This window comes from Argiope bruennichi, chromosome 4, assembly GCF_947563725.1.
Source record: "Argiope bruennichi chromosome 4, qqArgBrue1.1, whole genome shotgun sequence".
In the NCBI taxonomy this organism is placed as follows: Eukaryota; Metazoa; Arthropoda; class Arachnida; order Araneae; family Araneidae; genus Argiope; species Argiope bruennichi.
In genome coordinates, this window is record NC_079154.1 from 78,399,818 (window position 1) to 78,424,351 (window position 24,534).

General features: G+C 26.9%; 1 protein-coding gene across 1 annotated transcript in view; it reads right to left on the bottom strand.

Moving 5' to 3' along the window:
- Positions 1 to 5,796: 5,796 nt before the first annotated feature.
- The window catches only part of LOC129967149 (T-cell leukemia homeobox protein 1-like), a 61,234-nt gene continuing 42,496 nt past the window's right edge, over positions 5,797 to 24,534 (bottom strand). The window contains exon 3 of the mRNA XM_056081842.1: positions 5,797 to 8,096. Coding sequence (XP_055937817.1) covers positions 7,811 to 8,096 — 286 coding nt within the window. The 3' untranslated portion in view covers positions 5,797 to 7,810. The remainder of the gene's footprint in view (positions 8,097 to 24,534) is intronic.

Below are 24,534 nucleotides of genomic sequence, written 5' to 3' on the forward strand. Positions count from 1 at the left end.
AATTTTTGACAAAGCGATGCATTGAGAAATATTGCATGCTTTCTATATTTTTCAAGATAATATTTCTACTTAAGAAATAACATCTCAGAATATGCAATTGAATAAGCACCACACAGAAAACTTAAAATTAGAAAAATAAAAAATAAAAACATTTATGAATTTAACTGAAACTCGTCATGAGGGAAAAATAAGTTTTCATATCTACAAGCTTCGGTGATAAACAACCAAAGGCCGTGTAGTACTTGACTCCAAACACGAAATGTCTACTTTATAAGAATTAAACGTTATTGCTTTTAAATTTAAGAATTATTTTGAAGAATCTACATTGTTTGATGATTGACTTTCTTTGCGACACAAGAGCTAATACTGGCCAAGCTACCCTAAACGTACTTTAATTTCAAATTCAAAAATTAATTAATAAAAACAATAGTATTATGTATGTTTTACTTTAATTATAGCCAGTCACCCCGTTACCACAGAATTAAGCCGTGTGAAGGGAGGAAATTGTGCAAGATGCAACGTGAAATTATTCATAAAACCAATATCACGAACAATACAGAATACGTTGGTGTGATAAGGTTCCATAACTATATCTCTCAAATTAGGATAAAACCTTCCAAAGTTCTTTGTGAAAGCGATATTGAGGACATTCACATATAATATGTAGAACAGGTAGAATTGTACCATGTCTTCGGCAATTCAGATCTGGTTCCTAAAGCAGTAGATGTTTTAGTGTAAAACATGTATGGCCCAGACGATGTCTTGTTAACTTAACATTCCGTCAATGACGGAGAGTTTCAGCTTTAAAACCAGGAACAATTGGTTGTATGAAGTGTAGTTCGCTGCTTAGTTGCGAATCTCATGTACGTTGCCATGTAAGGAGCAAGTTTTGCTTGAGGATTTGATCCATAATCAGAATAAGGACCTCATTTGAGATAGCATTTTTTTTTGCTGAAGTGTCATCCCGGTCATTTCCTGGGATACTATTGGGCACCAAAATTCAACAGAATATAATGTCACATTAGATTCAATCAATTTAAAATGTAATTTTAATGTTTTAAAGGGTGACTTTGTCAAGATGAGTTTAAAATTACCTCTATCGCGCTTTGTAAAAAAATAATTAATGTAATTTAGTAATTTCTTTTTATCGGTGAAATAGACTACCAAAAAAAAAGGACAAAAACAATATGGAAATATTGTTGCCAAAAAAAAAAAAGCCGCACGAAAACAGGATGGAAATGCATGGAAATGCTAAAAGTCTCCTTATATTCTGATAGTTCATCTGAAAACATCAAATACTGTCAGTACAATTAACTGTAATAGGTATTTCTTAAATGCTTCTCAGAAAGAATTAAAATGTTGAAAAATTTACCATAGATTGTAAAGTTTTCAAAATATTTTAATGCGCTTCTTTCAATTGTAAGAATTCCTATCAAACAATCTTAAATATTCCTGTTTTAAGCATTTATATAAAAAGGTGAGGTCATTAAGTATGTACAGAAGTTAAAATTTAGAGAAAACAACTAAGTATTTAAAAATTACATTCTAAATATTTATTTTAATGTGTATTCTTTTCTGAAAGCTAAATCTTAACAACACTTCTAAGATTAGTTCACGTTGCATCTCATTTAGTGTAATTTATTACGTACAAAGATGCATAGTAAAATTATTTAAGGGCGTAGTGAAGAACAAAGTAAAACTCCTCAACGTCTAAATATTTTGAATAAAACAATTTATGCATCTCGTTAATTTTATTTGCATTTAATATCTCTCGACCGAATAACCTTAAATAATGGCTTTCATTAAATAATTCAGATTCTATGTAATATCAAATATGCAAATCAATATTCAAATGTATATGTATAGAATATATCTTTTATTTATTAAAAACAGTTGAGCTGCTGAAACCGATGAATAAAGGAATAATTACAATTTTTAATAAAGTTAAATTCATTTTTAATAAGAATAATTAAAAGTGATAAGAAATTAATTGGATGAAATAGATATTTCATTTCAGCCAACATCATAATTAATTTTTTTTCTTCTTCAAGCCAAAGGCTAAACTCTAAATGGTATTATTAATAAGCTGATAAAAAATTCAAAATTAAATAATGAAAAGAAAAAATCTAGTGCAATATCAAAAGTTACTGATTATACCATCCAAAATTTTTATTTTCCGTTTAAAATATTATTTTCTTTTTATTTCAATACTACGTTCTCTTACTAAGAATCATATCTAATTTCTTTAACTGAAACCATCGCAAATTGTCGCGTTCGAAATCACGTTATTATGTATTTTCCCATCTTTCGCATATTTCATTTTTCTTTTCTTCGTTATCTTCATCGTGAATCTCAACAGCGAAGGAAAGGAAAGGAGTGAGTTTTGGGTGATCAGGCCTTCCGCCCTGAGTAATTATCGGAAGTGATTATTGATCGCAACGAGTTGAGCGAGAAAATTAACAGGCGCTGAGCCAGAAAAACGAGTTTCGTGACAGCGCTTCAATTTATTTACAGATCCCAATTAGCGCAGTATGCAAATAGACGTCATCACAGGCAGGCCACATGCTTCTGTGCGTGACGTCATTCAACGCGCCTTTTGTGCTTGTGCGCTGATGCGTTGGATTGGGAGGTGAATCCTTTAATGTGGACGAAAAGTTAACTGATTTCAATCATGGCTTTCCCGTCTGATCGCTATGTGATGAATGAATCAAAAAGCTTTTTATATTCGATCGTTTTTTGCGATTAGCTTTTATTTTGAGCTCCATCTTTTGTTTGAAACGTCGTGTTTTGGAAAGAGAACTTGATTCAAACCATATTAAGAAAGTTTACAACAGTTGTTAATCCTTTAATATGCAGTTGCGAAGATATTGTTGTGGTTGTAATTTTTTTTATTATGCGTTATTTATAAATTATAATGCGTTAATTTTATTATGCGTTATTTATAAATTATAATGCGTTAATTTTATTATGCGTTATTTAATAATTAAATGCGTTAATGTGCTACTATTACTCTATTGTGTCTCATTACTTTGCTTCTGGGAGTTACGTATCAAAGTTACTTCGATATTTTCATACATATAAATAAAATAAAAAATTATTAGAACTTCATTACGCTCTTCATGCATCCAAGTAACATTACACTCATCCGTAATTCCTTCCATAATAATTTTAACTTACTAATTATATAATTTATCGAAGCAAAATCCATTTATGTAAACAAATGTACAAAAGCCCATACATTATAATACGAAATCAATTATTTGCTCTCAGAACTTCGGATTTTTTTTTTTTTTTTGAAATAATATAATTGATTCACTTGTTTTTTTTCCAAGTGCTTGAAATTCTTTCAGAATTTTAATGATACTATACTTATTAAATTATTCAATGAATCATATCAGACCAAAACCAAAAATAACCAAAATAGGAATGAATGCAACAAGAACTTTAGAAATGCTTTGAATTGTCACTATATTCAAAATTAATCTTCAAAAAAAAATGTTCACATAAGGGAAAAATCTATCAATTTTTTTAATAACAAAAAATCTGCTTGAAATTCCTCACTATTATTGGTAACGCTGAATTCAATTGAATTCGATCAATTTATTTTATATCACAGTGTTTCCTTTGGTTTGCTTCAATTTTTTCAACTACAAATTTCTTTATTGGGTCATTTTTAAGCACAACGACTAACACAATAATTTTGAATAGAGAAGCTTTAATTAAAGTTAAGTGAAAGAAGAAAGAAAAAGATCTCATTTTTTAAAAGTTTAAACCTCTTAAATGCCTTGATTTTTATAATTTTTGATTTTACGAAATTATTTGTTATTAGATATCTCGATCTTTTTTTTTTTTTTGAGTGTAGAATATTTATTTAGGAAACAATGATCTCCAATAAATGCAAGTTCGTTACTGACTTTTATTCTCACATCTATTTATAATTTCAACATAAATGATCCATTTTTATATGAAATCAGCTCTCCTTTGACATAAAATTGATAGTTTTTTTAAATCATTTCACGGGACATTATTTTAAACCTTACACGTATTGTTGCTGTTTTGTCAAAATATCCTATGTTGAAAATCACTACAAGTAAACATTGGAAGTTTTTACGTTATGTTTTGTTATTAGTGACATTTTGTAGCAATAACAGCATTTAAATATCACATACAAAAATTGAAAAATAAACCCAACTAACATGTACAAATATTTTGCATCTATAAATGAATTTTGCAAATAAATACATTTTAATTTACAATTTACATTTTAATATAGAAGCAATAATAAGAGATCGATCGCATTCTTTTAAAAATGTATCCAGCCTGCTATGTAATGATTGAATTTTAAAAATACAACTTAAAAATAGCATGAAATTATGAAATTCTTTTAACCTTTTCATACACATGCGTTTTGGCACTCTGCTCAGTGTAAACAGCAATAAACGCATGATTGTATCTATGATTAAAAATTAATATAATCTTTCGAATTTTAATACTTTAAATTTTAAAATGGAACAATTTTTTTTTTTTTTGATGATGATCATGTTAAAATTATCACACAATGATTTCATAATTATACAATGATTGAAATGTCATAGTAGTCAATCTATGACAATTTTTTTTCTAGCATTGCATAAATATTTCTAGAATATCAAAATCTGATTGTGTACGAGGTTTTTTTTTTTTTTTTTTTTTTTTTTGAACTAGAACATTGAATTTATAATTATAATTGTGCCATCTTTTTCTGTATTAAATAATTGCTTAAATTTTGTAGAGGAGTTGATGATGAAACTACCCCAATTAGACACTAATTCTCTCACTATTATTTTCAATCTAAATAATAAACTCCTTAGAAATCAGTTCTATTTCAAATACATATTTCTATTTTTTTTTTTTTTTTTTTCAATTTTTTAGTTTTACGCAAAGTTGATTTTACGAAACTATTTTTATTAGATATATCGGTTTTGTGAGTGTGTGTGTTTGTGGAATCATAATTTAGGAAATTCTATATTACATGGGTAATTTCCAGGTAATTTCCAATGTGGATACTTTAACTATCTGCTTAACATCAAAGCACTAACGCTTGTAATTTAAGCAATGCAGTTGCATTCATTGATTTTCTTCGGTATTGCTTATAAAAGTTTTGTAAATTTTTCTTCTCTATGCATTTAAAATGAAATTGTGGAATATAATTTAATATTCTATAAACGTATTATCATCTAAAATTAGAAGGAACCATAGTCATTTCCTTTAGGTCATTTCCTTTCTTCTTATATGATAATAATGAAAAATAAAATTATAATTTTCTGCTTCATGATTTGAATGATGGTATACTAAAACTAAAATGATTATATATTGCTTTTAGTGATGATGCATAATTTTTTAAATTATGAATTCAATATTCGAAAGAACTGCGTAACCAATCATAAATGTTCTTATGCCTTTTATAAAGGAAAGATATTTTTAAAAAAATTTACATATTTCATTGTAATTTTAAATAAAGCTTTAACTTTACCTTGTAGCTAAATTCTACTCAAATATTTCAATAGATTTTGAATAAAAAATTATTACATTTAGGACTTTTAAATCGGGTATTTACTTAGAAATGTCCTAGTACCATTGCCTACAATGTCTAATTGAATAGTCAGAGTTGATAGAGAGGGTTTTTTTTCGTGTGATGTTTTTGTTATAAAACTTATTTATGAAGTAAGTACACACATAATAATTTCATTCACTTTTCTAATAAGTATTTATTTTAATATTAAACAAAAGTTATAGAAACATAATTACAATGGCATTAAAGAAAAAAAAACGGTTCACAATGTGCAAAGTTTTATTAGTACTGTACAATCTAGTATCCTGAATAGGAGCAGGAAATAAGTGAAGGCATTTTTAGATTCCCATTCTATTAAAAATCATTCGAATTCTAAAGAGCACTTAAAAACTGTTATTCAAAATAATGCATTTATGTATATATAATAAATAATAAACCTTCAATATAAACATTTAAAATTTTCACAGCTATTATTTAGAACCAAAAATCATTCAGTATTTTGCGATTCAAAATGCAAAAATAAGAGCTAAACCTTGTGAATTTTCTTTCTAAGAGTTGTTTTAATCTTATAAATATAAATACTTTTCGTAGAGCAATATATAAATAAGAAAACAGAATCCAAAGAAAAGAAAAAATCAAATAAAATTTTGTATTGAGTTGACTCCACAAACTCCTTATGCAGCGAATATGTAGTAGAAAATGTTTAAATCTGTTTTCCGATGTTAAGCAATGCAATATTTTTGATAAAAGATTATTTTTTAAAAGGAAGAAAGGAGTAGAATAGAGCCAATTTATGCTCACGTGATACGTGTCAAATGCGCAGTTTGAAATTGAAATGTATGAAATGTTTAATTTTGAAATGTATTGCACATTGTGCAAGAGATTAAAGGATGTGATGTCATATCCAGATTAACGTAATATGCTTTAGATGGTACGTGCATTGACATTTTGCATGTTATTGTGATGATGGTCCATTTGACTCCATTATCCTTATTGTTATTAATTTTATCATAATAGTAATTATTTTTTAGTAATTTAATATTATTTCTAATGTCTTCTGTTGTTTGAGCTCTTTTTTTTTAAATAAGCGAATTAATGCTTTCTATTACAAACGTTCCTTGAATCTCTGTAATTCCGATAAAATTTAAAATATTATTCCAAACTTTTGTTATAACAAATGCGACTTTATTTCAAAGAAATTTCAACATGATTTAGACATTTTAGCTGCACTAATGTTATCACATTTTGCATTTAAATTTTGAAAATCAAAACTAATCATTATCTCTAAATTATTTATTTCATCAATTGTGCGAAACAATGAATCATTTATTTGTTAAAGTTTAATAACTATGCATATTTTGGACAAACTGCCTCTTATATATTAATTAAATGTATTTAAACAGATAAAACAAAAACTTATTCTTTATTTTGGCATTACTCCATCAGCTTTTCGATACAGCTGAGAAATTTATGACAAATCCTCACTTTTTAATCTAAATAAAGTTACAGCATGCATTTATTTTTTAGTAAATAAAATAACGCAATCAAATACTGCATAAGTAGAAACAGAATCAATTCATTACTCCAGCTGAATTTTGAAACATATTTAATATTTTACAGAAGGAAAAAAATTCGACATCACAGCTTAAGATAGATAACGTGCAATTAGCTATCAAATAATATTCGAACGTTGCATCTATCACAGAACTGCGAAGCCGCTTGAATTAATTCTATTGCAGATATCATCAGTTTCATACTGACAAATATGCAATGGTAATTTAAGTTAAATCAATAAATTTCCTTTGGGCTTAATCAAATGATTCCTAATATTTTGATTTTAAATATTAAAAATAATTAATTATTATTATTATTATATTATGAAACAAAAAAGAAATGAATTAATATAAAAAAATTAAATTTCAGCTTTTTTACGTACAAAAAAAAATTCAACTATTTATCTGATTTAAAAATAATTACTAAAAATCTAAAATCAATTTACTAATAAAAAATAATTATGCACTTTTAAACCTTGATACATTAATCTTCTCATAATAATCTTTAAATAGGAATTATATTTCAATATTCACAGCATTTATTGCTATTTATCAACTTTTTACTTTGCACTTCTCTCTGTATCAGTTTCAAAAGTCTACTAATGTTGTCATCAGTCTATTATTATTGCTGAAATTGGGACAAATAAGACCAGTGCCATTTTGGGCCTGGCGAGAGATCACAATCTTTCATATATTGTCTTTTGACTCAGCATATAGGTGAGGATAAGGAATGTGGTGGTCCCAGAAAAGAAGGTCTGTCCACCCCGGACTGGTGGTGCCCTGCCGCCGCCGCGGCTGCTGCATGGGCCGCTGCAGCGCTTTCAGTCGCCCATGGTTGTAGAGTCTGTAACGCATGTAATGATGCGTTGCTGATGCACAAGGGATCCCTGGTCTGGTCGTAAATCGATTTAGACACCACTTCCGCTTGAAGAGACATCATAAGCCTATTTGCTGCTTGCCTTTCAGCTTCTCGTTCTTCAGCCGTTTGTCTCCTATAAAGAAAAATAAAAATTGCATAAATAAAAAAGCAGATGATATGCTTTGGAAAACAATGCAGATTTTAACTTTCAACTTTGAACTTAATTTTTAATTGAGTTAGTTTATGTTCAAACTTTATTTTTAAATCATTTCCTTAGAAAACAATAAAATAAGAAAAGTTGTTACCATAAGATCGAAGTTACAAGGCAGTCAGTTCGCTTTGAATACCAAGTGGTATATATAACCCGAAGAACAGAAATGGTTTTTAGTTTTATTACAGCTTCAATTAAGACAAAGTTTAGGTGAATCAATGAAGATTTCAGTTATCAAGTTTAAAATAAACATGAATTCTATTTTTGAAACTATTTCGTTGGAAAACAATGGAATCAACAAAGCTTTTACAGCGAGATAGTTCTTTTAAGGTGATTATCTAGCTTTAAATACTAAGTGCTATGTATTTAATGAAGGACAGAAATGTTTTTAATTTTATTGTAGTTTTTATTAAGACTATGTGACTAAATTGAAAAAGAAAGTTTTGTTGAAATCAATTAAGATTTCTTTCTTTAAGTTCAAAATGAGCATGTATTCTATTTTTAAAATAATTACCTTTGAAAACAGTAAATTCAGAAGAGTGTTTAAAAAGATAAGATTTTAAGTCATTAGTTAGCGTTGAGTATTAAGTGACGTGCATTGAATGAAGGACTGAAACGTTTTATCTAACTATAATATAGTTTCACTTAAGACTACGTGGATAAATTGACAAAAAAAGTTTTAATGATCCAATGAAAGATTTCAACTCTCATAACAATGCGAAATCAATGTCTTCGATATGTAGTATTAATTGATATTACAATAAACTGCATATTTAAAACTGTATAATTAATTGTATAACTAAATTGATAAATAAAATGCTAAACAGATACAGTCTTCGCTTTATTACTGTTTAAAGTTTGTCAATATGGCTAAAATGATAGATGAGATCTTTAGAAATCAATAAAAATTTCAGCTTTCAAGTGTTAAATAAACAAGCATTCTATTTGTAATATCAATAAAACGATGGAATCAAGGATGATATGCTATAAAACAGAAGTTTTAAAGTAGTTGATTTATTTTGAATCTAAATTCTCATATAGAAATTGAAATACATAAACATTTTTATCTTTAAAATATTTCTGATTCTTAAGATGCTTACTTCATTTTAAATACTATGATTAAATTAAAATCGTTACTTCGTTTTAAACACAACGATCGAATTGAGATAGATTGTCTGTTTTAACCACAAAGTATATATTAACTCAAGAACATATACATAATTTTTATAATTATTTCCTCTAGTTTCACCATACACAGAAGTAATCGGAGGGTTACAGGATTAAATTTAACAATCAGAGAAAAAAATTATTTAGATTTTTATTATTTAAACATTTATTGATACATTTTATTAGAATATTTAATGTGGATTTTTCATAGAAATGTAGGAATGCAATCACAGAAATAAGATGATAGAGAAGATTTTTTTTTAATTCTTTCAAAGGATATCACAAAATACTGAAAATTATTTTCGTAAATTTATTTAAAAAATCATTAGGATAATCAAATATTAACTAATAGGAGGTGTTTCTTTTTGTCTTGATAAAAATTGCAATTTATATGACAAAAACAGTATATTTTATATTGTTTTCATTAAATTTGATTCATGCAAAAACTTATAATCGGCCGAATTATGTATATATATAAAATGAAATCCCGGATGATACTTAGCAAATTATATAAAAAAAATGTTATTGCTTTTTTACAATATTTCCATTATTTTAATTTTTTATTCCACTTTTATTTTTAAACTTTTAGAATCTTCATGTAATATCTTTGAATATGAATCGAAACATATTCATCAGCAAAAATTGAGTTGAAAATAAGTCCAAGTAAAAATGAAATTATAAAAATTTCTCATACAAAAACATATGAAAATATCCTTGTTAACTTACTTCTGTAATCTATAGTAAAATATTATGAAAACACATATATGAAATTATATCATATTTAATATTAGCGTCCTTAAAAATTCACATTTTTTTAATGTAGATACAAAATAATCAATTTCAAATAACCAAAGTAACGTGTATTTCGATGCAATACAATCCAGAATATTTTATTGATTATCATGTGATCAATTATCACATTGATTGTTCTCTATTACAACATAAAATATACGCTACGCTTTTCCAAAAAAAGTTGCAATCTTTAGTAACAAGAAATACATAAATATATATCCTAATTAATAGTCGGTAGCAATAAAAAAAATTGGCAATCAAAATCCCAATAAAACGCAATCAAAAAAACAAATAAAGATTTCGGTCGCGTATTACTGCATTTCAGACCATTCTGCACAAGCTTCCTTTGTTCCAAGCGATTTTATGGGACTAGATTTGAACTTTTTATAACTCTATTTTAAGTGTCGCAAGATACATTACTAATAGGTGGGCTTTTTACATAAAAGGTAGATAGTTTGGTAATGAAGCATGTAATTGGACTATTACATGTGAATATAAAGTTATGGCATTTAATTGGTTTTTACTACAGTCGCTGCTTCTTTTTATATCATACATTGGAAACTGGTCGTTATTTGTCTTAGTCTAGCAATTGAAGAATCCATGTACGAGGAAAACGTGGATGGATACATTTACTGCTGCCCATTATTTTTTATATTTTTTGGCCATAAAAACGTGAGTTTTTATATTTCTAAGTAGCCCTAATCAAGTTCCATGGACCTCTGTTAAAAGAATTTTTTTTCGGGCTTGAAATTAAATTATTAATTTTAGGAACTTAAGCTGAATATTGTTTTAATCACAAAAATCAATAATAAGCAAGTATTCATTTCTAATCATGACAGAGTATCTATTCAACCAATTTTTAATGAAGTTTGATGTATTATGTACCTTTATTGTATGAAAGTAAATTACAAAAAAAAAAAAAAAAAGAAAGAAAGAAAGAAAAAAAAAGAAACATTTCAAACCAGTTTCCTTTTTTTCCCCACGTGCACTATTTTCATGTGACGTTTAAAGCTCTTAAATGCAATTTAATGTTGTATTTTAATAACCACTCATACCTAAGTATGAAGCATTTTGTCAATTGTATTTTAATACAGATTCCATTGTAATAATTCAGTGCTTAGTTTCTAAAATATTTCAGAGAGGATATATTTCCATTTCAAAAAAATGTTCCAATTGATGTAAAAAATTATTTTTATACTACATGAAATAACGGACTTTCGAAAAATTTACTAAGTCTAAATATTAAGACAGTAATCCATTTAAAATAACCATATTTAGTAAAATATTTTTGAGATAGAAACATTTTAAAAAAAGTTCCAATATTCTGCGACTTATAATGCATGCAAGCGCTGAATGCAGGAAATACTGGAATGCGAACAAGTTTCAAAATGCATACTACTGAAATGCGTGTTGAAACTTATCTGATCGATAAACTGTCAAAATTATCTAGAGTATTTCGCTGAATTTGATTATCAGTATAGCTAAAATATATAAAAATTTAAATTTAGTAATTTTTTTAGAAGTAAATTGATTGACTAATTGATAAATTTATTAAATCAAACAATGTGCATCTCAAATTTTCAGAAATTAGTTATTGGGACCAATTATTAATAAACACCCTGTATATAATGAATATGTCAAACATACATCTTTATGAAAAAAGACTAACTATAAATGAGAAAGATTAAATAACCTTTTAAATTTGTATTTATTAAAACGATATTATTTTTTGAGAGCTAGTTTTCATACTCACGATAGAATTAGGAATGCGTTTTAAAAAACTTGTTGCATAAACATATGCTTTATATCCGTTTTCAGTGCATATTTTTACATATGTTATTAAAACATAAAGATTTTTTCCCAATTCATTTCCTTTTATACAAAATAAAGTTTAATTTTCTAAATGTCACATATTAAATAGATTCATTTGAATATATATATATAAATTTGTTCTACTTTTATCAGAATAAATTGCAGCAAAATGTAAAAATATTTTTCGAAAAAAGACAATCTTTATGGTTCTAAATAGCTGAATTTCATTTATTTATTTATTTATTTTATGAAAATTGCTTCGAAAATCTTTTGAAGTCCTATTTTACCGATGAAATAACAATAAATACTTACAGAAACTTTAAAGTTTGGATTTGTACCAAAAGAGCAACTTCCTGATAAATTATGGCAACATATTTTTTTATTTTATAAATTTCTTCCGTAACGACTAAAAGATAGCAAACGTATCTAAAATTCTATTTTTTGTTCAAAAATGGATTGAAACTTCACATAATCGAGCAATATTTCCACCAATGGTTTGCAGAAATTGAAGCACGAAAACATTGAAGAACCGTGGCAAACAAGTAATAACGTTGATCCATAAAATTCCTTGCATCGGCATTGTTGTAGGACATATAACAAAGTGAATTCAGGCCATAGAAATCTGCCTTTTGGCTATGACGTAATGACTGCACCGAAACGGGCATTTGATGGCTATGTGATCATATGGAATGTAGTTAGGATAAATATTTGAAAGATCCATTTTGGGAAACACTCTTACATTTCGAATCGTATTCCCTGCTCCTGACTGTTTTGGGATGGATTGATATTTGCAAATAGTCTACGTGGTAAGGTCTTTTCCTTATATTTGGAATGCTCGGTTTTTCTTATGTGTGTTGCTATATTATTTCTAAGATTGTCGTAAAAATGTGGAAATGCATTTTTATTTCGTGATTTCTTGCAGCTAGCTAGCGTTGTATCGATCGTTGGGTAAAACTATTTGAAAGACACTTCTAGGATCGCAATTCTCAAGACGAGATAGCTATAGAATAAGTTACGATTTCTGGGGGGGGGGGATTTCTGTTAAATTGGGTGACTGTGGAACATTTTCAAAGATTTTTGAAAGAAAAAAATGTTGTAAAATGTATACCTTTTACAATTTATATTGTTTCACATTACTAGAAACAAATATGATTCGATTCAGCGCGTAGCTAGTACCAACAATCATTTGATAAATTTCGTTTCCAAAATTGCAAAATATGTATGAATCTGTGTATTATGTATGAATTTTCGTTGGGAATTTTAAAATACACAGATCTCTTGCACAAAATATATCATTAAATAAAATAATTAGTTATAAAATGATGCTAAAGTGAGACTTTTTAAATTTTTTGCACAAACAAACACGAATCGATCCTTAATACAATAATTATGTTAAGTCATCTGATAGAAATTTTGTCTATGGTTTCTAATGTAAATTATGAATACTTGTCAATATTATACTATTATCGTAAACCACAAATCACATGATGATAAAAATTATTTTAAAGGGTATGATCTCTAATAAAATATTGGGTCGCTGAAAGAATTAACTTTATTTCACAAGCAATTTGTATACGTTTGAGACTTCTTACTGAAATTAGAAATGAAATTAAAATTTATTATCTTATTTTCATTTATGGAACTTTTCTGTAGTTCAATTTATATTTTTCAGATAAGCCTAAAATATTATGTATTCTCATTGTGGAAAATAAGGTTATCTTGCTGCCTGATTCTCATCTTTGTTTATTTCTAAAATTAATAAAGATTTGGTTTGAACAATATTTGCGTATTCAATTACTGTGATTTTACCATTTCACACATTTTTTAAAATAGAATTGAAATGAATCATTTCATATAGAAACATCATCGTTATCAAATGTTGTAAAAATCACATATTCATGAACAAAACCAGCTAAAATCTTGTAAATTAGGGATATAAATTATTTACATTTACAAAAGCGTTTAGCGGTTTCTTTTTTATATTCCTGCGGCGCTTTTATCGTATAATTTTTTGTAAGAATTTTGTTGAATTTAGATACAGAAATGTTTCCCAAGTAAGACTAAAAATTTACAAACAGGTTAAATGGTTAAATAGTTAAACAGGTTACAAGTTAAAAGATAAAATTGCAGGCAGGTGTTTCACTTCTCACAAAATAATTTTAGATTCAAGGGATTCTCACAATTCCATTTTGATAGCTACAATGTTCACGAAATTCAACGGCCCCACTATTCCTATCCTCCATTCCACATAGCCTGCCATTCATTAAGAGAACTAAAAGTTCCCTTGCAAAATTCTAGTCCATTATCAAATCTTATATTAAAATTTACTATGGCAATTTGAGATTACAGTACCAAAATGCTCATAAATAATATGTTTGCGCAATAATTTGTTTTGAACCTTAACTACGCTTAGGCACTTTGCCAAGTATCGTGAGATCCAGTTCCCAACTTGCTTAATTGCTGAGCTATTAGCACAAATTATACATATCTACCATTTCATCAGGTGAACAAGATTAGTACTTTTTCGAAAAATTACATTGTTTTGCTAGAATTACAGAGCATTTACGAAATCGATTGATGATTTCGAGTCATCCAACAGCTACGTAATATAGGTGCTTGATTGACAACTTCGCTAGACTATCAGCAATTTATGCAGTCTCGAGGCTAGCAAAAGGTGAATAAGAAACAGATATCATTTACCAGCTGAGACTTAATAGCCAGAGCATACAGAAATGCCAAGACCCAAATGATGTTGCCAATCTACCTCATCAGGAAGATACAACTATAAAAATCCTAATGAAATGGTAATAACTTGGTTTGGAGAGCTACTGTGCCCGCATGTCTCGATGTCTGTTCTAAGTCTCGGCTGTGTCTGGAGGCAATTGTTGAAACGAAGAAAACATTGACGAACTCATTGATGCATGGAGACTTTTGAAGAGATAAGCGTCATGTCGTACATTCTCAATGAGGCAGATGAGATGATGATGATGATGAAAATAACACGCAGCGATACGAAGCAAAATTATTTTCTGCCATCTTGCGGGATAAGAATTTTTACGATCGCGGGTAAGCTCTATAAGTGCTATGGGATTCTCCGATTGGTAAGAGCTGTCAAATTACGCAAGTATAGATAAAATAACCAGCGGCGGGTTATCTATTGAGAATCTGTCTGAAATGCCGCGAACTAAAAGAAATAAAAAGCCACAGAGAAGTTGATGAAGAATTTCGAAGTAGATACAGAAGTCTTTTCAGAAATAATTATAAACGAGTCCCTTTATTCTAATTGGACAGTTGCAAAAATCTTTTTTCTCTAATATATATCTTCAAGGTATATTTGTAGTAAATAAAATATTATTTGCATTAGAATACCGCGCCAATCATTTTCGAAAATTTTGTTCCAAAGAGAGGTGATTGATGCGTTGAGTAAGAAGATCACTTTACAGGTGTTTGTTAAGCGCTTTTTTTTTTTTTAGCTATGCTCTTTTATGTTGATTTCCATTAAGTATTTGTATTACACTATATTGTTTTAATTCGAAAGTATAGAATGTTTCATATGTTGTTCTATGTTATCACTTAGCTCTCACTTATTTTGGTTAAATTAAAAAATACTGGCTCATTCGTAAAGACACGGAGTTTTTCGAAACCGAAAATAGACAGCCAGTACGGCGATAAATATTTTTATAAATCCTGTAATATTTAGGTACATTTTCTAAATGCTTTTGATTCAAAGCAATAAATAAAATCAATGAGTCAACTGAAAATCAGTGACCTTTTATTTCAATTGAGATTTATTACTATTGAACAATTCAGATGAAATTTTATATAAGTTGTAACTCAAAGCAATATGTTTTACGAAAAAATCATTTCATTTTTTTTATTTTTCTGCATTGTTCAATAATAGTGGCGATGAAGATTTTGTATAGTTTCTACTTTAAAAAAAATATAAATATAATAAGACGGTAGTAATCTAATTGGAGACTTAGAATATAGAATTAGTTGCTTAAGAATATGCGCGCTCATTGAATGCACAACAATGAAAATTAAGTATATTATAAAATTTAATTTCGCAATGATAAATGCTTAAATCCATGCTTAGCTAATCATAACTAACAACTTTATAGAAAGCTAAAAAACAGTTTTTATCGCAAACATGCTTAATAAGGATACAATGAATAATTTAAGTGATGGCATAATTTAAAATTAGATGATAATCAATACAAATTCTTGAAAAAAATTAACCATTTATTTCATAACTGTGCTTTTTCTTTGCATTTTATGTTAATTTATAACTATAAAAATCATTAATTTATGAAAAGTTTTAAGAAATTTAAATTTAATTTTAAGAAAATTAAATTTAGGTTGATTGTCGGACATTTAAAGAATATCATACCTTATTATACCTAGATCCACCAACATTGGGCAAAAGATGCGAAATTAATAGGTGAAAAATGATCGAATGAATCTACATTTAAAAATACTTAAGCTTGATCATCAAAGCAATTTAAGTAGGATTAAACCAATACAATTTTACCAAAAACAATAAGCATTTCAATATATTTTTCTAAGCTGCTCTAATTTAATAATTAATTGCAATAGCAATAAAGATGCTTAAACATTTTTTTAATTTCAATATAAAAAAAAGCACGTACTAAAAATACAAAATATTTTATTTTTAATATGTAAAGTTATAATTCTACCACATGAGCTATTTTAAATATAAATTTTGTAATATTAAAAAAATATTTGACATTGCTATCTCTTAATCTGTTATAGTAAAAGCAATATTTAAAGATGAAAATTTTCGATGGTTTTCTAAATATTTATTAATTTCCTAAATTTCCGAATAAAAATATAAAATGAAACATAAAAAGGTATTCCAAATATTTATCAATAAATAAATATTGACCAAATTTATTTCTCTCTCTTTTAAGAAAATATGACAATGTTATGAGTTTCACAGAAAATTAATAAATTATATTTGACTTATAATAAAGTACTAGAATTAGTTAAAAAAAATTTTAGTGAAAATATTTTAATAGAATTAAGACAAGAATTAATTCACTTATTTTTAAAATCATTTGTCACAAAACAGAATGTTTTAATTATTTCTAAAAGAAAATCTAATGAATTAGGTGAGTAATTCTAAGTAAAACTGTTCATCCATTAAGAAATAATTAATTTAATCTACTTGTTATCAAGATAAATTCGTATTATTTCCTTAAGTGGCCTCTTTTCAGGCATTAATATTAATTTCATGTTGTTGAAAAAATTAAATTTAAATTTATATTCAAGGAAACAATTTATTTTGGATTCAAGGTTGATCTTTATCAGAGAATCACATATAACCTTAAGCTACGAATTTGTTGAAAGCACAAACTAAGCAATCGTTGAATTAATTATTGTTTTCATAATTTCAAAAGAGGGAACGAATAATATTGTATGAAATGATAATGATGAATAGATGAATGGAAAATTTTAAATGCAAATAAGCAATTATATTTATGAGAAACATTTCTTTAAAAAAAAGCAAATCTACTCGCATTCATATCTAATGGAAAAAGTTTTGATTTATTAAAAAAAGAAAAGAAAAGAAAGAAAGAAAAAAACCAGACGAAAAACAGAAATTTCCTCCTAAATGTATTTTTATATTTATAAATATATATCTCATTTAATTAAACTTGTGTTTGGAATAATTATAATGCTTCGCTTTTGTTCAGTTACGTTCAACTCGATAGTTCCAAAAACAGATAAAAAGATCGAAAATAAAATTATTTATTTCACCAATTCAGTTCAATTTTATTGCACATTAATCTTTTACAATCTATAAATAGAAGAGATTCCCACCGATTACAGCAAGATGAAAGATATTTTTCAACAGATTTATTATATTCCTTTACATTTCTAAATATTTACTGTGAGAAGATCTTTAAAAGTATTAGTTGCCATGTTATTAAAAACGTAGATTCTGAAGTAATTAAAGCGTCCCATTTTGCAGTAAAAATGAAAGATTGCAAATTTCACTCTAAATTTCTCTTTTCGCCGTATGGAAAAAAATCCTCCTGTATTTTTAATGTATTTTATTAAAAAAAATATCATGAAAATTATTATTTTAAAGGCGCAAACCAATTTAGACTACTTTTAAAGTGTAAGAAAAACAACATACATTTTCAAAATAAAATCCATCATTTTAAATCATCCACACAAAGTAAAAAGAAATCTTAAATAAATATAATTACTTAAAAATATACATGACAAAATTTTCTAAACAAATAATTCTGTTCAAATCTCAACAGCAAATTTTCCAATTTTAATTTTATAAATATTTCTTACAAAATTCCTTGAATAAATTTTAATTATCATTAAACAATGAAACAAAATAATCGGAACTATACTTTACTTTGCAAACTTTTCAAGACTTTAATAAGAGTTTTTCTGAAAGGAAAAGGAAATATAGTCCGGAAAGATTGAGATTAAAGCTTTTAAAAAAATTACAAAAACATCAGTATCAGCATTTAGTGATATTAACAACTCCTAATTAATAAGAGTTTCCATTGAAGTAAAAGATGCTTTTTTTTCACTTAAAATCTACCTAGAATTGTATTAAATTTTATATAATCTAAAAGAAGGAAACGAAATTAATTTACCATTATTAATGAAAACATAGGTGATGTCGTGTTTAATGAACATCTTTAAATTTGAATCCTTACAGCAAAATAAAATGACTCCATTCAGGATTTTTTTATAACTGTTATGAACCAATTTAGCATCCGCCTATTCTATTCATCAATTTAATTCAAGCGTTTAAAACATCATCTGTTTTATATTAATGAATATCTCTGAAAAAGTAACATCCATTAAATTTCGCTTAAGTTACTGTTAAGTTAGGCGATACAACAAAGCAGTTGGACACGATCATTTAACCACTTTTTTTTAGAAGTGAGTGATAACAAGAACTGTTCACTTAATCTCCACTGGAAAAAGCAGTTATCTTCTGAGAACCAACAAAACAATAACTTTAAAAAAAACTCAGCAACAGCATTGATGGACACCCATCCATCTTAACCATCCCTTGCCAGGTAAGAAAGATCCACTTGTAGCAGATGATGCACTTTTTACCGAAAGCGTGTTGGCGCCCGAAGTCTGCCATTTGATTACAGTACCCCTCCCTTTCTCTCTTTTAACTGCCGGTGCCACACGGCAATAAGATAGAAGGTTGCTTCAGGGCTTATGTCATTGCCTAGGTAAGGCGCCTTCGGTCTTGCAGGTAACGTACGGAAATGAAAGAGATAACTGACTGATTATTGGCAAGAGGAATGTCCAGTTGGAAAAAATGCCAGACGCGGTTATGTATTTTCTGCTAGCTTCCGATAATCGCGACACAACCACCACCGAGAGCACACGCCTTTGTACGGGTTGGAGATAATTTTTTTGGAGAACAGTCGAAATGCCGCCGCTTTGTTCCCCGAAGCAAATGCTTCAACCAAAATTTAAAAACACACTAATGCGGGATGTGGCAATAAGGGCCCACAATCATCAGACTTGCACTCATTGAAAAGTATCTTTGGTCTTATCCCACTCTGTATTTAGAAAGAAGTAGTCAGGCCAGTGATTTTCATTTTTGAATATATTTGTTTTACAGTTGGGTTTGATTCATTTGTTTAAAAAAGTGGATATAATAGAAATATTTTAAAAGATAACAATAGAAATTCTATGACTAAATCATTTAATTCGTCATTAAGATTAATTTTCTTCACGAAGAATTCAATTTATCTTAAAGTAAATATATATTAATTAGAGAAAAAATATCATGGATCAAATGTCAAAAAAAACCCCGCTTACTAATGTTCTAGAGAGAATAAGAAAATTCCGTAATCTCTGGTATGTGCATTTCAGTAGATTAAATTTCACTTGGAATCATCTAATATTCTCTCTTTATCTAGGAGGGTAATAGATAAAATTATTTTGATAGTCATTTGCTTAGAATGCATTTGCCATAAATTTAATTTTTGTTCCAAAATCAAAACCAAAAGGAATAGGATCAATTGAATCTTAATAAAGATTAAATGACATTGAAATCTTCATTAAAATCAAATTTGATCAAGGAAATTTTCAATAGCAGATATATCAATTTTTTAAAAAATGCCATAGAGCAGAGCTGAAATAATTCAGTACGTTTTTAGCTAAAGTTCCAAATACCATAAAATGATTCTATAATATATGCCATTAACTATATATTTTGTTTCAAAATCACACATAAATGGAATAGGATCAATTGAATCTTAATAAAGATTAAACAACAAAATACTATTGAAATCTTCTTTAAAATTCATTAGATCAAGAAAATTTTCAATAGTAGATATAGCTTAGTTAAAAAAAATTCATGGAACCAAAATGAAATAATTCTATAAGTGTCTAGCTAAAGTTCCAAAAAATATAAGATGATTCTACAATTTATTACATTAATGGAATCGAATTTAATTATCATTATTAAATATATCTTCGATTCTCAATGTTTAGAATTCTTCAACTTTATCAACCAAAATTTCTCTCTCTCTTTTTTATTGAATGAAAGAAATTTTCAATAGTAGGTATAGCTTAATTAAAAAAAATGTCATGGAACAGAAGTGGAATAATTCTATAAGAGTCTAGCTAAAGTTCCAGATAGTATAAGATGATTCTATAATTTGTGACATTAATGGAATAGAATTTAATTAACGTATTAAATATGTCTATTAACGTTATTAAATGTTTTGAATTATTCAACTGTACGAAATTTTTTTCTTTCTCTTTCTATATATATTGATTTCGATTCTCCTCAAAATTTTCTTATATTTACGGAAAACGAGCCACTTTTCATTTTTCATCATTATTTAATATATTTTAATGAACAGAAATCAATTTAGCATTTATTATTAATCATTAATTATCCTACGAAACTAATCCTATAATTAAAATAATTCAGATACATTTAACTTTAAGCGATGTTTAAATTTTTGTCTTCTTCACAGAACGTGCACTATAAGCTGATTGTTAATTTATAAATACAGTTGAAAATGATCAATTGGCCTATCATGGTAGGTTTAAACATCGGTTACAGTCTTGAATGACAAACAGTTTTAAATTTAGAAAGAAAAGAAAAAAGCACATTTATTAAGCCTATAATTTGGTCTCATTTCAATTTTTTGTATATCCTAATTGAAACTATTGCGACAGTACTTAGGATTAAGCAATTCGTACAACTCTTCAAATGTGAAAAGCTACTATGCATTTAAACGGAATGATATAAATGCAATTAAATGATAATGATATGATGCATTTGCCTTGAAGCACAATCGTTTAACGTTAAATAACAAATTAGCTCAATAAAATTTCTTGTCACAAACATTTTGCATGAAAGAAAAAAAATCGCTAATCACAAGAATGGAATTTAAATTATCTTAATGACATTATAATTGAAAATTAATACTTTGAAATCCAGGCTAACTGTTATATTACAAACAATAAGGAACAAAATACTTCATCATATTATAATACATAATTATAAGCACTAATATTACAAGCATTGCAAGTGTTTTTTAAAAATAAATGATAATATTTATAGCTGCATATATTATAAACTCGAATACGGATTTATTTGGGATGAGAAGACGTTTAGATTTTTAAATATGATAGATATAAACTTAATATCTATCATAAGATATTTAAAAATACCTATATTAGGCAGGAATCTTAAAGACTTTATTGTCCTGAATATAATTAGATTGAACCAAAATCTCATTAAAATTATATATATTAGTATTTTTTAACTGCTATGAGTGGTAAAATTATTAAACTTAGCTATACATTTGTAGTTTAGATGCAACATCAGTATGCACTGTTTTGTTCTTAACAATTAAATTATGGATGTGAAAACTGTGATCAGCAATTTATAAATTACGATTTCTCAAAATTTATTTTCTATTTCTTTCCTTTCTTCAGGGAAAATTCTTTATCATAGTAAAATAATTATTGATTATAATAAATATTAATATAAATTAAATGTTTAAATTTTGCTAATTTGTTTCATTCCGCCATTTTGGAAATATAGGAAGAAATAAAATTATTATTAGAATGAAACTCAGTTTTCAAAAGCAATAATTATGAGTTTGTAACAGTTTTATTTCTTTGAAATTTATTAATATGAGATGATGATTTTAAAATTAAGGATCTTACAGCAGAAAAACCATCCTTGAAAATTAATTTATAAAATGACTATTTAAAATGATTTATTTCTTTATCATTGTTTACATTTTTGTCTTTTAGGTAACAAAATTATATCTAATTGTTTTTTTTCCATTAATAACTGATGAAATCGAAAAATAAAAAAGCAACATTTAAAAAAATGCATTATTTTGTGAGGGTTTATCTAATTATTTTAATTTTAAGTTAAGATAATAAAAAATATCTCCTGATAAAATGATTAACAAAATTTCAAAATCTTTAAAAATTTTGCTTTTAAGATTAGAAAGATAGCATTTCAAACATGTGGAAGAGAATAATCATTTGTAGGAATTTTTTCAATGTTTGAAAGTATTTGCAAGACATCAGTTTTTAGGAACTAAAAGTTTTAAAATTGTCCTGTACTTGAATATATTTAAATCCTACCTCAAATACTAGTTGCTTAAGCCATAGCCTTCTTAAATAGCTTATAACTACCCAAATGAAATGACTTAAAAAATATTGGTGTCGCGAAGGACCACCGCTTATTTTTTTTATTAAATGTAAGTGAAAAAAGTTAAAAATATCTTTGATATCACAAAATTGTTTTAAAGTGTTAAATAGTTTTATTTATAGCTATCAAATTTTTTCCCCAAATTTCAGGGTTATTGCAAAATTTCTGTAACAAAAATGTTTTCAATTCGAAATGGATCGGGAATAGGAAAGAAAGCCTTAAGACGGATTGTAATAATCACATTAGCTTAATTCATAGTAATAATATACAGAGTTCTAAGAATAAACGAGAAACTTTATGTATTTGTAATAAAATAATTATTTTGTACTGAACTAAATCAATCTTTTATTGTTCAGTCCTTTATTTATCGATGTTTTTATTGGAATTCTCTTTGTGCCGTGTCTTTAAAAACGCATTAAAAAATTAAAAAATAAAATGATTTAAAATTACGAATATTTCAAACATAGTTCAAAATTAAGGAGAGCAAATTCTCTATTACAACAACAAAATCTGTAAACGACTAAACTCCAACTTTTTGTTTTTAATTATATATATCTCCCTTTTTTCCTTACTTTGTATTTTTAACCTTAAGAATAATTAAACTATTCATAATATATGCAAAACGACACTATTAACTAAGCTATTAGTGATAATAGAATAATGAATGTTCGATAAATTTAAGAAAATAATTAAGAAGTTTAAAAATAATCATTGAAACTTACCAAGTTAAATTGTTTCTTAATTATTAATATATTTAAATGAAACATTTGTTAATGATGAAACTCCTTGGCAAAACTTAAGTTAGTGGTAATTAGTTCTTTAACTGAAAAGAACACGGATATAAAGTAGCCAAAAGAAGATTTGGGCAATAATTTCTTCTGGGAAAACCCGAATTCTTTCCGAATATATTCTCAATTGATAGAATTCAGGTATATCAGCGATTAGCCCCACGTAAAACAGTTTTTATTCAAGAATGCAACAAACTTACTATATCATAAAAGGATATTTTTTCAATTATTTTAATCGCTAAAAATGAAAAACAAGAAAATAATAAACGTATTGGATGCATTATGTTACTTATACAACACTATTTACATGATTATTGATAGTGAACAATTTTGTTTTTGAAAGAAACTATTTTGAAAACAAAGAAATATTTCTTGTTCAACATTCTTACATTTCTAAGCAATTCAATATGGAAATATTAAAAAAAAAATGTTTCAAACGTTTGTAAAACATAGATAAAAAATGTAATATGCTTCTTCAGATATGTGAAAGAATTTTATGTATTTTAACAACTTCTTTTTTTTTAAAGTGTATCTTTATTATAGAGAATACCAGCTGCTGTCTTTAATTTTAATTTTTATTAGGGATGTTAAATTCTTTTAAATATATTAGAACATATAAGAGTGTAATTTATTTTTGCATTTATTTTTCTGCACTTCTAATTTCAGTTGCCTTTGATTGCAAGCCGCTTCTGGTTCATTTTCTTTATATGAGAAATAAACACCGAAACAAAATAACTGAATATTTTTGGGGGTTCAATACGCATAATGGCAAAATACCATATAACCAACATAACTGTCCAAATATCTAATAAAATAAAGAAACTTTTCTTCTGGAAATATTCGTAATAAATGGCCATGAATTGATTCATTTTTATATGGAATTTTTTTGGATAATTGTTTGACAATATCAAAAGGTAATATTTGATGAAACATGAATTGGCAGCATTTTATGTGAAACTGATAACGGGATATCACTTGAGAACCTAATAACAATCTACTGTAATGAATCAACTCATTTACTAAAAATCAATTCAATGTATTATTTAAGAATCTCAGCAATGGATATTCTCCGTTTTCATAGTGTGGTATT